Consider the following 16,228-nt stretch of genomic DNA (forward strand, 5'->3'; position numbering starts at 1 on the left):
TTTTAAACAATTAATATAAGAATAACATAAGTCAAGTTGCATTTTTCATTAATGCTTGGTTTCTTACAGCAATCTTGATGTTATGCTGGCTGCTTTCTGCTTTCTGCTTATTATCTCTCTGTCATGTTTTTATCAAGCATCTGATGGTTTTTTGATAATCCTGTCTATCGTGTTTTTATCAAGCATCTGATGGTTTTTTGATAATCCTGTCTATCGTGTTTTTATCGAGCATCTGATGGTTTTTTGGTCATCCTGTCTATCGTGTTTTTTTTTATCGAGAATCTGATGGTTTTTTGGCTTTTTTGCAAAGCAAGTATTCCTTCAGCAAGTTCACTCAAAGTTCACACAGGTTATAAGCAAATTCACTCAAAGCTCACACTGGCTATAATAACCAGAGGTTGGAAGTTGATAATCAAACCCCTTAATCAGTAATTAAGCATGTAGTCTTAATATTAGCAGATTAACACATCAGCAGTTCCTCATGTAATCACAACAGTAGATAACAGCAGAACGAAGCATGCACTGTCACAGTGTCGGCAGATCTTGCACACCTGCAGCCTCTCCTATGGTCATAATCTACAGAAGATGAGTTGGACAAGGCGAACCACCTGCAGCCACTTCCTGCAGTCATTCCTCCCACTCATGATCTAACCACAGTGAGCTTGCTTCTGTGTTAAAATGATTAACAATGATTATTAATATTGATTAAGGATAATCACTGATGACTGTTTCTTGACTGATGTCTAACTTTTTGTCTGCAATGCTCCCCCTCTCTGTGTCCTAGGCATGCCCTCTGCTGATCATGCTATTTTAACCAAAAAACATTTTCCTTTTCTGGTGTTTTTGATGATGCCTTGCTGTGCTCACTCTTACACACACACACAGACGTGCTACTGCCTCTTGACACCTAAAGTTACTAATTTCTTTTTACATTAAAAAAAACATGGCTAACAGGATAGGTTTATATATGATGCAGTACTTTATTACTAATCCACCCCGTAATATACGTTATATCCAGTATCTCAAGTGTATTCCACATTGACAAACTATAACATTAAAATATGCTTATATGTTTAGTGATAAAAACAGAATATAAAACAGAATATAACATTAATCATTTGATGTTTGTTTACCTTATCGCACTTTGAGATTTGTTTTAAATGTAAAGTGCATTACAAATAAAATGTATTATTATATTATGATACAACTCTGTGAAACAGGCCACTCTCCATAAATAAATAAATAAATTAAAAGGAGGGGAAATAAGAAACTGAGCTAAAGCTAACTAATACCATATTATATTCAAATGTTCATGTCATGGGGCTTCCCCATGCCTTCATTTAACTAAACAACTGCCTTTTCATTCTGTCCAGTTAAATATGGTGTGCCTCAGGGGTCGGTCTTAGGACCCATTTTGTTTTCCTTGTATCTGCTTCTCCTTGGACATATTATCCATAAACATGGTATTTCTTTTCATATTTATGCTGATGACACACAAATGTACTTGCCCGTCAGATCCACAGACCCTGGAATGCTGAGTTCACTTAACAACTGCCTTTGTGAAGTCAAATAATTCCTTCCAGCTGAACTTCTGAATCCTGGTCATTGGGTCCCAGCAGATGGCAAAACAAATACTGCCATCTGCTGGTTCCCTAGTAAATCACATTAAGCCTGTTGCAAAGAACCTTGGTGTCGAGCAGCACACCACAAAGCTTGTTCAATCATGTTTTTATCAACTTAGAAATATAGCAAAGATTCGATCTATGTTAACTTTTAAGGACACCGAGACCATTTTACACGCCTTCATCTCATCACGCCTGTATTATTGCAACAGGCTTTTCACCTGTTTAACCCAAAAATCTATTGATTGACTCCAGACTGTCCAGAACTCAGCTGCCAGGCTTTTAACCAGAACAAAGAAATATGACCACATTACTCCTATTTTAGCTTCATTACACTGGCTCCCAGTATGTTTTAGAATTGGCTTCAAAATTTTATTGATCACTTTTAAAGCTCTTCATGGCCTCTCGCCTTGTTATATTTCTGAACTTTTAGTCCCATAAACACCAGCACGTACCTTGAGATCCTCGGGCAGAGGATTTGATGTTTTTGAAAAGTGCTCTACAAATAAAGATTATTATTATTATTTAAGCCAGTGGTGTGCCATGTGCTAGAGCACAATAGTCAGGAATAGTTTTTGTGTTGTTTAATATCAGTTTGTAATGATAATTTGAATAGTTTATACTTAGTTTCGTTGTTGTTTGTTTTTCTGTTAATTTTTGATATTTTTTGGCAATAATTCACACTCGCACAACTGCACTTTCCATGTATCTGGTGAAGAAATAAATTGAAACACCAGGTGAAGAACTCCTGAGTCCATGTCTCCTCCTTCCACCATGGGGCTAAACATTACAGTTCATATCATATTATAATTGTTATAAATATTTAAATTTTAAATATAAAGAAAATGAGTGCATTACTTTCCTTGTCTGTCCTTTGTACATCTCACAAATGCAAAATGAATACGATTTAAAATTAATTATTGATTTTAACTCATCTGAACATTAGACTTGTTTAAAAATGTTTGAAATAAGGAACCACTTGTATATTTGATATTAAAGCTTAAAGATTTTGAAAAGTATCAAACTAAAAAATCCCAAAGCCACTCCCCCAAAACACATTTTCAGTGAGGGCACGCAGGTATGTAGGTAGACAAGCAGGTAGGCCGGTATCTGTGGCAGCCCTGCGACATCCAGATACTGGAAGATCAAGATTTCTGTCATTTCTTTTTTTACTGCCGGGATGTAAAGGGAACATAAGGAAATTCTTTGTTTTGTTAGGATGATACCTGACATCTACATTAATATTTCTAAAATGCAATGTGCAAATAAAATATAAAAACATTTAGTTTGAATTAGAAGGCGATGTAAAAACTTTATTTTGGATGTTTAACAAAAGTTCACAGTGAAAGGCTGTACCTTTGTCAACAAATTCTCAAGACTTCCAGGTCTTACTCTTCTGGATGAGCATGCCAGCTAGTTAAATTAACATGATTGTGCTCATCATTCCTCTTAAGTCTTGACAGGAAAGGAAGAAAGAAATCCTGCAGTTTGTGGCGCTTGTTTGAACACTGTGGTGTGAAGAAAATTGAAATGTGATATTATGGGAAAAGTTGTAGAACTAAGCCCGCTGATGTCCAGTTACAGCTGTTCACAGATGCTCTAGTATCTCTTGTGGTGAACTTATAGACTTGTGCAGTAAAAATAAAACATGTACCCAAGTTTGACAGCATGGGTCAAGTAAACATCACACAATTTAAGTACAAATCAAAGACAATTCAAATCTGTCCGTTTAACTGATTTAATGCCCTTTGATGTGAGGTGTGACAAGTATAGCAGCAGGAGGAAGAGACTCTCGGGTGAATTCTGTATTTGATAGTGTCAACATCTGTTTTCACGTGGGGTAATTTTAAGAATTGTTTCTGACTGCCTAAATACTTTTTCTTTGACTTCTCCATTGATTAATAGAAATATTCCCACTTAACTAATGTACACATTGTCTGAGTCACGCTCCCATTCTTAAGTGCATTTCAACACTTTGCAAAATGTAAATCCCCAGTCTTCTCACTCTCACACTGTAAAACAAATATAGCTGATTGGCCAATTAAATTTACCACATCAAATTACAATCTGCATTTTTTTTTGCAAGAGACAAGACAAAAATCCTTAAAATACAAAATATTTATTTTGAAAATGTCTTTATAAGAGAAAAACAAAAGAAAAAAAAATCAAAACCAAATCAAAACCATACAAATTGTTTGGTTACTAGCATACCACACTAGTGCTAGGAACTAACAATGGAGAATTGCTTGCTCAGGGATGACTCACAGACGCTCAGAGGCAATGAATACATCTCCACCTCTGCTCTCTGATTTCATATTGCACCCAAACATTGAGGCAAACAGAAGCGCCGAAAAAGTGGCACGAGTGGTGAAATGGCATCCTGTCTGTTCTATAAACTGCAGGGTGGGCAGACATGTGGCAACCATCTGATTTTCTTTTTTTAAAACAAAAACACAAAACCAAAAACAAAGAAAGTGAGTTTAATACATATCTGAAATACAGTGGGTACTTAACTGTTGGCATTGATATGATGAGAAAAAAAATAAAAAATAAAAGCTAGAGGGAGCTCTTTGACCAAAATTCAGAATCCCAAGAGAATCCCAACCTTCCAAAAACTGAACAGTGTGCTTCTGAATAATATGGACAAGAAGAAGGAGAAAGCCTCATTTCTGCATACGCAGAGTCCGAGGTCACAGAGGTCAATGTTGCACCTATGAGGTTGCAGTGGAGTCAGCTTAAGGCTTGGTAAACCCAACCTTATAGCAGATATAAACATATATGTTTTCTTAAACCTTTAAATCTTTTTATTGTGGTTGTACAATATTCCCTGATGGCCTGATTTGGCCGCTGAGTGTTACACAGAATCCTGAAGAGATATCAAAATTAAAGAGGAAAAACATACAAACAAGAGAAGTGATGAAATTGTCCGTTGAGGGAGGGAGGGAGGGAGGGAAGGAGGAGTTTGATGGGGGAATCCTGTTTGTTGCAGTTTGTGGGACTTTCTGTTGCTCTCCCATGTCCCCTTCTTAAAATGTTACACACGCTGGTCAAACACACACACAGTTCCTCCATCGCACTGCCGTGGCAATCTGCTCTGAGGATGACAGAAAAGAGCATTTAGTCGATACTACAGAAAGAGAACACAAGTCATGCTTCTTCTCTTACTGAAATATTCTTACCTATGTCAGCTTCTTGGCTTTGTTGTAAAGTGAATCCACAACTTTGCTCATGTTCTGAATTGTTTCCAAGGCTGCTTCGTAGGTTTTGTCCACTGGGGGCTCCTCAAAGATGATCAAGACGCCTTCGCCTTGGTCAAGGATTCCTGCAGCAGCATTGTAAAAACACGTTACAGTAAAATGAAGACTCTTCTCTGCCCGTGAAGTGTATGAGGATATTTATATATATTTTATAGGAGCAGACAATTACAATTACCGTGAAACTTTTTGTCCAGAATCATCTGTGATAATTTCCTCTCAACATCCCCCTATAAAGAAAAAGAAATGAATGATAAACACCAAAAACATTTTAAGAGATATAAATGATGATTTTAACATAAATTTGTTAATTGCAAATATACAAACCTTTGACAGCTTGATTAGATCTGATATGTGTTCTATCTGAAAACAGAAAGAGAAGAAAATTAAGTACAGGACATCATTCACTTCTTTAACATGATGAGGAACAAGAACATTAGTAGATACTCATGTCAGCTTAGTTAGTATGTAAAGAATGCCCCAGTGTTACCTCTTAAGAAACACTGAAAATAAACCCTCTATACAAAAATACACCATGTGACATAAAGTGTCCTCGGGAAAGCTAGGCCTAGCACACGTTACCTGTACTCTGGAAAATGGTTCAATGACTCGGATGAGGTTTTGTTCCAGCAGGTTGTCGTACAGTTTGGCCAGGTGTGTGCTGATAATCGGATCGTCCCTCAGTTCTGCTCTGTACTCTGTTAGGGCCTGGAAGATGAAAAAACAACAAAAACAACTTAAAATACTACAATACACTGAGGCAATCTGTGTGGAAGTATACTACAAAACATCATTAAAATGCATCATGCATTGAGCAACACTTGGAACAAGGTTTTCGGCCACTTTATTATCAGCAGGTGTAACCATCCAAAATAAAATCAAGGAGCAATAGTTAATTTCTGTGTGTGCTGCACCAGCAAACAAAAGGAGCAGTGCTTAAGAGAAAACAAAACCAAAAAGGCTAAATGGAAATTTGCTATACCTGCATGAAAATCCATTAACACAGATTTGACAGGACTAAAAAGATTCTTACCTTTTCAAAGTCTGCTAATGATCTGTTCTTGCTGGCCAGGGCGACACATTTCAGTGCATCTGTCTAGATAGATAATAACAAAAAATATCTAAATGTCATTCTACAGAAACAAGCTTAATGCATTGTTTATCTGAATAAAACAGAGCTGACTACTGAACACCGTGAAGGTAATTTTCTGTCAGAATGATCAACACAGAAACTGAAGTAACAACAATAGTTGTGAAATACTGCGAGCTACATTGCAAAATTCAGGAAAACATTTTCAATGTTGACAAGAAGCAGAAATTAGTTTAATTCACAAGGTGTTTTGCAGTGTCCGCCCTAAAAAAGCAGCTTATATTTCATTTAGGGTTAATACCTAATCATATTTTTTGCGTAAGAGCAGCAATACTCAGGAAAAACAAAAACAGTTGAAACAACTGACGCTGCCTCTTTGCCCAACCTGCTATAAGCAGAAAATGACTGGTACTTGCCTGTCGGCCGGCGTATCGCAGGGCCAGTTTACCACTGATCAGGGCTTGAACCTCCTCTGGCCTGAAAAAGTTAAGTAAGAGAAAAATTAAGATTTAGATATATACATTCTGTAATGTTCATGATTTAAAATGTACCATGTGGATGTGAATGTAACACAAGTTCAAACACTACTCACAAGTTGAGAACGATTTTGCACAGAAGCATGTATTTGAGCGCTGTGATGGCTTTGGGGCTGTCAATGGAGTCGTAGCCCTCGAAGGCCTCATAGAAGTAGGAGTAGGCAGTCTTCCAGTCCTTCTCCTCTGCAGCATGGATGATCCCTGCAACAGACATGACACAGCATGATAGTTACCATCTATGGCCAAAGCAAACAGCATCAGTCACCTTGAAATATGAAATGGCAACACAAACTGGAGAAACCTGCTGGGCTCAAGATAAACACAGTAGCAGCTATTGATTGTTCGATTTCAAGAAATATTAAAACTTTTTCACTGGGTGTCAGCCAATAAGGACCACTTAATCATGATGCTGATAATTACAGAAGCGTTAGCCATAAGCAGTGTCAGTTGATAATGTATTGTAAAGTCATGAACAACAATGACTCTCAGCTCTTCTGCCTTCACACTAGTCAACACAAACAGCGCGACTTCGAAATAGTTAATCAGTACAAAATGAGCTGAGTCACTTAAGAATACACCATATATATAAAATTTGTGTAAGGGTTATATGTCCTGATCATGCAGCAATGTATAACCAATGTTTCCCACAGAATGACAGCGTAATTGTGGCGGAGAATTGCATGCACCTACAAATTCTGCTTTTAAACACTATAATATTCTTTGTGGGGTTCATCAATAGGGATAAATGATCAGTATATCTTTTATGAATGTGAAGAATTGATAATATTTTATTACACTCAGTAAAAGCACCATTCCTTGAGATTCAGCAAAAATAAATAATGTGAACAGCAAAATGTCTGAAAAGGACCTTAAGAGGTGGATGCATAATTCGGCAAAACAGGTCCGTTGTCCGTGTTTGTGAGAAAGAGAGAGAGAGAGGAGGTGCGAAGTGAATATGCACGATTTTAAAATGGGTCGCCGCATATAAACATATATTTACTCTAAACAACCTTGAAACTGTGTGCTTTTGTAAATACAAGGAAGATGGACTGGATTGAAAATCATTATCCAGTGTGTGATAACATTAACACATTGTGTAGAATTTGAATTCTGCACACATTTCAGGCTTGCCTGGCACCCCCATTTGTAGCATCAAAAATAGACAATGTGGCAGAAAACAGCGATTGTCTCATCTTTCTACAAACAAAAACTGCTGCTATCAGAATAATCAGAGAGATGCTGTAATTACATACAATCTCTACACATGGTGGCCTTTTCGCTTTACTCATTGCGATCCAGCAAAGCGATTGATGAAGTACTTTTAGGTGGACATACTTTAATTTCAAGCAGTCTTCAAAATATGTCCACAGTTCTCTCCTTAAATCTGACATCTAATGATTCCTTCCTACACCTGAGTGGTTCAACACACCACTCACTGGGCCGGTATTTGTCTTTGCTTTATTAACTTTTTGGACAAAAGGCAAGTCACCTGCTGTGGAACAGTTACCAACCGATCAATCTGAACAGCTGAATCCACACCCACAACATAGATTTTCCTAATGGAAACTGAGCTTGTGATATATAGTTTGGCTCTGCAAGGCTGCTTCTCTGACCCATAAACTAGGAAAGCCCTATTTAGCCAAACTGTATGACTATTTCATAAATATGAAAGTAAATATGAATTCTTTTAATCTTTTAATTCTGATGCCAATAATACAAAAATCAATTGTAATACTGTGACTACTAAATTCTCAGTTTCTCACCTATCTGTTAACCCACACACATAGAAACTGGACCATTTCAGCCCAGGTAAGCTTTGGAAATGAGAATAGCGAACACATCTGACCTGACTGCATGTCGAGAGCTGCCTGGAGCTTTGGAGGACAGTAAATGGCGTTAGCGGTGGTCCTGGCAGAGGTGAGGGCTGCGCGGGCCTTGGGCAGGTTACTAAGAGCATGGTACGTCTTACTTTCAAGCAGCTGCACCTCTACCAGAAGAGCTTTGTCATCCATCTTTTTCAGCTCCTGGAGCAACTGGGAGCCTGAGGGAAAGAGAATGAATAAGAGTTAATGTCATGCAAATTAACTGTTGCAATAACTTTGCACAACATTTACTAAACAGCTAGGGGGTAAATGTACAATTGTAATCCTGATATGTGCTGTTCTTTCTCATCTTCTTTTAAGTAAAAACACATCTAACTTCTTTGCAAACCCTTATTTGTCAATATGTCTATATTGTTTTTGTTCAGTGTGTATATATTTGTGTGGTTTACACTGAAGTCTATGTCTGACTTTATTTTATTCTTATTATTGTGATTTTGTATTTTTGTATGAGCAAGCACATCGTGAGCAATGTACAATCCAGAGTCAAATTCCTCATATGTGTACACATACCTGGAAATAACGCGGATTCTGATTCTTAGTTTATAAGCTACCTTTGTCACTTTGGCACATGTGCTCTACCACAAATTTCAATAAAAAGCTACTTTTTAACTTGTTACTCTCAGGTGCAACAAAAAAAAAATCTTTTAAAAGTTTATGTGTTTAAGTGAACTAGAAAATCTGTGTGTTATGCAGGGCCAATAGCAATGCCTGCCTTTCTCTTTGAAGCAAGAGAAAAATGAAAAAAAACAACTATTTGCCAAAAGATAAAAATGTCCTCTCTCTAAACACTCACCAAGTGCCAAGGCCTCCTGGTATCGTTTGGTGTCAAAATAGAGCGAGATCAGTCGTGCCTGAAAAAAGAGAGTGCGCTATTAGACAAGCAGAGAGCAGCAGTGCCAATCTATTGCCCTGTAGAAAAGCTGCAACATGTTCCATGGACCTCAAAGACAATAACCTACTAAACTACTGGGATATCAGTTATGAAAAATATCAAAAGACAGTATCCTTATCTTTGACCCAATCAAAATTGGGAAGCCCCAGCAAGGCTACATTTCACGTTTTTTGCACATTTGCAAAAGTACCTTCCGTCACAGCCACATGTTTCTTCTAAAAACATTTCACAGATAAAGATTTAAATGTTCACATAAAGTTTAGTTAATTACATTAATTGTGATACATTTAATGCACAAAAAAATATTAATCTCATCTCAATACAAAGAGAAAAGAAATATTGTACCAGATTTCGACTACGGATGGAAATTAGCTTGTAGCTACAATCCGACATGTTTACATGCATGTATTCCATGTTTGTTCATTAACATGTACTGTCCCAATCAAATAAATAAATAAAAATATAGCTACTAGCAAATTTCCATCTCCCTTCAAAATGTCAAATCCTTATGAAGGAGTTCCTGGCAAACATGAAACACTTCTTGGAAGTACTTGCTAAAATACACACCACAGTAAATTCCTAGAATTCCTTTTTACAGAAAACGCCAGACAGGAGGTGAACCAACTGTTCTCAAAAGGTGGAACTAAACTTTATAGTATATATCTGATAATCATTTTACTGGAAATGCAGTATCCTGAAGCCGCATTACATTATTGTTTGCTGGGGCTACTGTTTGTGGACAAACATGTTAAATGATGGTGCAAAATATTAAGTCTGAAAAGCTTTCTTTGGTTTTAGTAATCTGATATCACCACCAATACTTTGGATAGATTAAAAACTTCATTACATATCTCAGGGTGACATCATATTGTCTAAATTTTGTTAATAAAAATGCACCAAACTATTCCTAGAAGTACAACACAGCGTTTAACTGTTTAAGGTGGATCTTAGCTTGTGCTACAGACATTGTGCTATTAACAAAGTTTTCTCCCATCACATTATTCATGTGTGGCCTGAGGCAAACCGCAACCTGTTTGAAAAGCGTCCCTCTTCTCTAATTTCACTCATTCATACCCGCCACAGTCTCATTACATTGTTTTCTTTGACACTTTATAACAGTCCTAATACAAAATCTTGTTGATCCTGTATTTTGTAAATCAGCCAAAACCTCCACATATTCCTGGCTGTGAGTGAGAACCTGCTGGCAGTCATCTGGCCACGAAGCCCATTTTGGCTGCAATAGCAGGGTTATGTCATCATAGATGGCAGTGTGTAGTAGATGTATTAGCATCAAGTTTACAAATATGCTTCATCATCATTTAATTAAGCAGCACATCTTTATTTGGTTTTAACACCCAAAGTAATTTCACAGTGGCAGTGTTGCATATCTATTAACAACCAAATGCTTCACCATAATCTGTCTAAAATCACAGCGTCTCTCACTCCATGACTTCGAACATGTTAAATTTGATCACTCCCACATTTATGTTTGGGGATGTCGACTTTTATTTTCACTATCAATCAATTATAAACAGTGTTGTATGTCACTGCTAACTACTGTTTGGTAAAATGACTAAAAAACATCAATCTCCTCTTTTGCAGCTCTCCAAAAGACACCCAAGTGGTTTATGAACCATTTGAAAGCTTCAGATTTTAGTGATATCTAGTACATACTGCAGTTATTTTAATCCATGGCCTTTTCCCAGCTGAAAGGGTGATAGTGGCCAGTAGGAAAAGGTTGCCTTATAACCACATCCCCTAGCAGTAAGGCATGCTGATATTGCAATATTTGTGCAATTAAGTTACATTTATGCCATATGACAGCACCCAGAAGCTTATTCTTGACCTCCTTACCTCCAGAGCCTGTCGTAGGAATGTTCTCTTCTCTGCCTTGGCCCACTCAATGCATTCAAGACACAGCTCAACCTCCTGCCCTGTTGCTGCTTCCATGTCAAGAAAGAGGTCCAGCAGAGAGCGGACCAGTCGGGCCGCCTTGGCCTTGCTGATGGAAATCAGGAAAGGCCTCACAAATTTCAGCAGACCCCCTAGTTCTGGAGAGAGCCACAAAATAGAAATAAACAATGAAAAAAGTCAGAAACTGGTAAAATAACATGTTCAATTAGATTGTTCATAGGCTTAGCTGAAAAGTAAACATCAAAGTTTGACCATTACCTGCAGCCTGTCCGGTCTTGGCCAGGAGTGTCCCCAGCTCCAGGATGCTCTGTTCTTTAACCCGGACAGCTTCTTCATCATTCTCTTGAACATCTCTCCTCACTGTTAAACAAAAGCAACAAGTTAACATCAGAAACCAACTTGCTTATTTTATCTGCACTTTCATTTAATTAGTGTGAGTCGTGGACTTTTAAGCTTTGAAAGCCATGACCTGACTTAGTCCTGTTTCATGTTCTCAAATATTGACATTACTTCAATATTCGGTCCACGTGCCAATCAGACAACTTTATGGAACTATAAATTAGGTTTATGTATATATTATTTGGCCAATTAAAATGTAGTGAAAAATGCAGATACTCCAGAGTCCAAGGTGATGTCTTAAAATAGCTTTCCATGTCTGACCAACAGTCCAAAACCTAAATATTTTTTAATATTTAATTATATAAAACAGAGACAAGTAGCAAATCCTCACCATTAGGAATAAGTATATGTTTGGCCTTTTGTTTGATAAATAACTTAATTTCAGTTGATTACTTTTCTGTCAAATTGCTGGTGAATCAATTTAACGTTACCCCACAACTAAGAACAAAATCAATGCTTTGCCGTAACATTTATTTTAGAGAGGGATAAACAGTGTAGCAGGGCAGCTTGACAGCTAGTGGGCTGTAGTGACAAGGCAATTTGAAGACAGTGATGTGTAACGCAAGAGCTGTCCAGTATATGTTGTTTAGGATGCATCGTCCATTTGCTCGTGTGTTTACACAACCATAAACACAAAAGCAAACCTTGGTCAATTATTCCTAAGTGTTCCATTAATAACAATATGGGTAGTTATTTTCCCTCTGTAAAAGAGCTGCCTTTCACTTTGTTGATGAAATTGGTTAAAAGGCTTTTGACTACAAGCTAGTGATGTTAACGTTAACCAAAACAGTAATCATGCTAATGTGACAGTCTTAAGTAGAGCTAATGGTAGCTAGTTTGGAAACGTTGGCCAATGACAAGAACCAATTACACAGTGAGCAACATAACATTACTGATAACTATTACATATTTCACGCCCAGGCCTAAAGTTAGCAAAGATGCTAACTCGCTAACGTCCACTAGCAATTGCCGTTACCCACCGTTCAACAGTGAGTCAGCACGGCACATCACCGGCTCTAGCTATTGAACGCCACTAGCTAGCATGCTAACCTCGCAGGCCAGAAAAAAAGCACATCACCGCGGTCAGAGGAACAATGTCCATCTCAAAACCTAAGCCGAACACCTACCTATTGAATGGAGAATGTCGATAGAGGCGTTGCGGTCCGTGCTGACGAGAGACTGGGCTCTCTGAAACTCAACCACTGCTGCAGCCGCCATCTTCCTTATTCAAAATGCTACTTGAATGAAAATTACGTGCGGGGACTACGTTACTGCGTACGTGACGTCAGCGTTCGACTTGCATGTCGGGATTTTGAGACGTTTGGGAATTGTAGTCATGTTATAAAAGTGCTCGTAAACACGTGTCAGAAGCTCTCTTTGCTGCTTCGCATTTGATTTGATAATATGAATCAATTAGTATTCAGTTTTAAAGCAGGTAGCATTAAAAACGTTACACTTTATTATTTTTATAATATTTATCACAGAGTTAGGCCCTTTATGCTTGTCCAACCCAAATATTTTGAGCCAAAATTAAATAGGCCTTGCCTCGTTGTCATGAAAACGTGACAAATTTAGACCTATAAATATATATATATATATATAGGACGATGTAATACAGTGGTATTGTAGGCCTACTCAGTAAAGGCTCACAACTACAGAACCTGCCTACCAACTCACTTCATACGTTAAGTGCTTGGATGAATGGTGTTGATTTTAGGTTGGTGTTAAAGATGTTATGAAGAAAAACATGTTCGGAGTTCACTGGGTTCAGTTTGTATGAGCGCCTGCTGGTTGTGGCTCTAGGCGGAGTTGTTTGCCAGCAGAGACAGCATCGCACACAGAGCGCAGAGCGGCGCCCCACCACCGCCTTTGCGTCAACCATCCTCACACAGTCAGTCAACCAACACAACATCAGCCCTCGCAGCATCCGCATCTCACGGCCAGGAGGACCAGGAGCACATCCTCATCTAAGCATCCATTCCACAACTGCCCGCCATCGTCTGCGCAGCGCCGACACCACCACTTGCTTTTTGCTTCGGCTCGGATTATTTACTTTGTTGTATTTATATTCTCCGGGATGGTTTTATGTTTTAATCGCGTTTTATAAGGAAAAACAGGCTCGAAACACAGGGCACCATCGTTGCAGCGCAATTATATTCGCATTTTGCAGGAGATCTGGTAAGTTTGCTTTCATTTTGGAACATATTCGTGCTGGGAGTGTTGGAGTTTAGATTGCACAGATTTGTGGATGCAACATAGCCTATTTTAAACCAGGTGATGCGCAGCTACATGTAATGCGGAAAATATAGCCATACATTGAAAGAAACTGGCATGTGAAGTTATAGACAGGCAATTCCACCCACATATTATCAGATATTAACGGATGGGTGGAAAAGATGAGTATTTTATTCATTTTTAAGCCACCGCCTATTATGGCCAACGTTTTCATTTCGACGCAGACGCTCAGTTTCAGCACCATGGAGAGCACGCGATGTAGGCTACACAACCCCTCATCACAACAAGAAGTCCATTACGTCCTTTCATTTTTATTTTAGTCCAGTTATGTCACATAAAAAATCTGATGTTTTGGAGTTTCTCCACAATTAACGAATCAGTCATCGGATTAATAACAGGATGATGGAATGAAGGATCGAGCAGCATGGATTCTGCGCAAGTGAGCAAAGTCGATCCATCGACTGTCCTTTATATGCATATGTAGCCTACTGCAGTGACGATGAAAACACGCCGTGCAAATAAATAATCATATATCTATTTGTTTATCTACTTTTAATGGAGGAAAATTGTAGGACCTTGGATATGGGCTTTAATACGCAGGATCCACATCCATCTAATGCGACCTTCACCTGTTATTAAGGTGTTTACGTTTCAGTCTTCCATTTTAGTGAGAAGGGTGGCGCGTGGTTCACTCGTCGGCCATTGCCCATAAAATATGGATGTCTCATTATAAAATGTTTATGAATTTATCATATATGTTCTATTTCAATCCAATGTGGAGTAGAATTCCTTTGAATAATTGAATAATATTTTTCTGTATGCTCTATAATGTACTGCAGATGAATATAAGATGCAGCACAATTTCTAACCTAAATGTTTATTGTTATGTTGATGATTCGCCTGATAATTACATTGATCATTTGTAGCAAGGAAGGATCTATACTGTTTGAGTTAATTGGTATAAGCTATAGGCTGATCCATTCCACCACTTACTGAGTCAAATCAATGCTGCTAATAAGACCTGAGGTAGGCTGCTGGCAGATAAACCACTAAGGCACACATTCACAAACGTTACAGATTTGATAACCATGATATTATCTGATGTAAGCTGATTAATTATAGATGTAATGTGAGATCAAATACATTGTATTTGCTATTTGTAAACATCCGTGGATAATTTGAAGGTAATTGATCCTTCACCAATTATTTTTCTAATTATTGATCTTTTCTGCTTCCAGCAGTGGCCATCCAGAGAAGCTGACTGAGAGCTGAAATACAACAGTGTGTCAGTGAGGTGATCGTTATCTCCTCAGAGAGATATTCACGGGACTGTTTCCTCCCAGGCTTTAGATGCCCCGCAGCAGCCTGTAGCCCTGGTCTCCCAGCTGTCTGAAGCACTGAGGCTTTGAGACCCTCAGGATCTCCCCTGGCAGACACTCTTCTGACCCAGCGCGGCTAAAGCCTCTGGACGCCTCCCCACGGTCGCCATGGGAACCGTTCTGTCTTTGTCACCCAGCTACCGAAAGGCAGCTCTCTTTGAGGATGGACCGGCCACTGTGGGCCACTATACAGCTGTCCAGAACAGCAAGAACGCCAAAGACAAGAACCTGAAGCGCCACTCGCTCATCAACGTGCTCCCATGGAAGCGGATTGTAGCAGTGTCAGCCAAGAAGAAAGGCTCCAAGAAGGTGCAGCCCAACGGCAACTACCAGAACAATGTCACCCACCTGAACAATGAAAACCTGAAGAAGTCGCAGTCATGCGCCAACCTGTCCACCTTCGCCCAGGATCAGAGCACTCCTGCTCTCACCAAGAGCTCCAACAACACAGTATCGTCTGTCAAGAAGGCCCCTCTGACTAACTCCAATGTGGCTCCTGGGACCCCTAAGAGAGTGATTGTCCAGGCCTCCACCAGTGAGCTGCTGCGCTGCCTTGGGGAGTTTCTGTGCCGGCGCTGTTACCGGCTGAAACACCTTTCACCCACAGACCCAGTGCTGTGGCTGCGCAGTGTGGACCGCTCCCTGCTGCTCCAAGGCTGGCAGGACCAGGGATTCATCACCCCTGCAAATGTGGTCTTTGTATACATGCTGTGCCGTGACGTGGTCTCCTCAGAGGTGGCCACGGAGCACGAGCTCCAGGCCGTGCTGCTTACCTGCCTCTACCTGTCTTACTCCTACATGGGCAACGAGATCTCCTACCCTCTCAAGCCCTTCTTAGTGGAGAGCTCCAAGGAGACCTTCTGGGACCGCTGCCTATCTATCATCAACCTGATGAGCGCAAAGATGCTCCAGATCAACTCTGACCCGCACTACTTCACTCAGGTGTTCGCTGACTTGAAGAACGAGAGCCAGAAGGAGGAGGAGAGGAGCCGCCTGCTCATTGGCCTCGACCGGTGAGGGGATG

At 39.3% G+C, this 16,228-nt stretch overlaps 2 protein-coding genes across 4 annotated transcripts; one reads left to right on the plus strand and one right to left on the minus strand.

The window, feature by feature from the left end:
- Positions 1 to 3,346: 3,346 nt before the first annotated feature.
- psmd11b (proteasome 26S subunit, non-ATPase 11b) lies at positions 3,347 to 12,857 on the minus strand. Of its 2 annotated transcripts, none has more exons than XM_038735980.1 (13): positions 12,718 to 12,857; positions 11,450 to 11,551; positions 11,132 to 11,328; positions 9,179 to 9,236; positions 8,349 to 8,543; positions 6,559 to 6,703; positions 6,383 to 6,443; positions 5,910 to 5,972; positions 5,459 to 5,584; positions 5,204 to 5,239; positions 5,055 to 5,106; positions 4,802 to 4,944; positions 3,347 to 4,711 (listed from the first exon to the last, which is right to left on the minus strand). In XM_038735980.1, exons 1-12 carry the CDS (start codon positions 12,806 to 12,808, stop codon positions 4,802 to 4,804), a joined length of 1,269 nt encoding a protein of 422 aa, XP_038591908.1. In that variant the 5' UTR covers positions 12,809 to 12,857; the 3' UTR covers positions 3,347 to 4,711. The 2 variants fall into 2 exon arrangements, with proteins under 2 accessions (XP_038591908.1, XP_038591907.1); XM_038735979.1 differs by having other exon boundaries at positions 3,347 to 4,716.
- Positions 12,858 to 13,383: 526 nt separating this feature from the next.
- On the plus strand, positions 13,384 to 16,228 carry cdk5r1b (cyclin-dependent kinase 5, regulatory subunit 1b (p35)). 2 transcript variants are annotated; one of them, XM_038736057.1, is made up of 2 exons: positions 13,384 to 13,768; positions 15,064 to 16,228. In XM_038736057.1, exon 2 carries the CDS (start codon positions 15,313 to 15,315, stop codon positions 16,219 to 16,221), a length of 909 nt encoding a protein of 302 aa, XP_038591985.1. In that variant the 5' UTR covers positions 13,384 to 13,768; positions 15,064 to 15,312; the 3' UTR covers positions 16,222 to 16,228. The 2 variants fall into 2 exon arrangements, with proteins under 2 accessions (XP_038591985.1, XP_038591986.1); XM_038736058.1 differs by having other exon boundaries at positions 15,067 to 16,228.

Source organism: Micropterus salmoides, unplaced genomic scaffold (assembly GCF_014851395.1).
Source record: "Micropterus salmoides isolate LMB-PRFRI ecotype aquatic unplaced genomic scaffold, ASM1485139v1 Ms_hic_scaffold_21, whole genome shotgun sequence".
In the NCBI taxonomy this organism is placed as follows: Eukaryota; Metazoa; Chordata; class Actinopteri; order Centrarchiformes; family Centrarchidae; genus Micropterus; species Micropterus salmoides.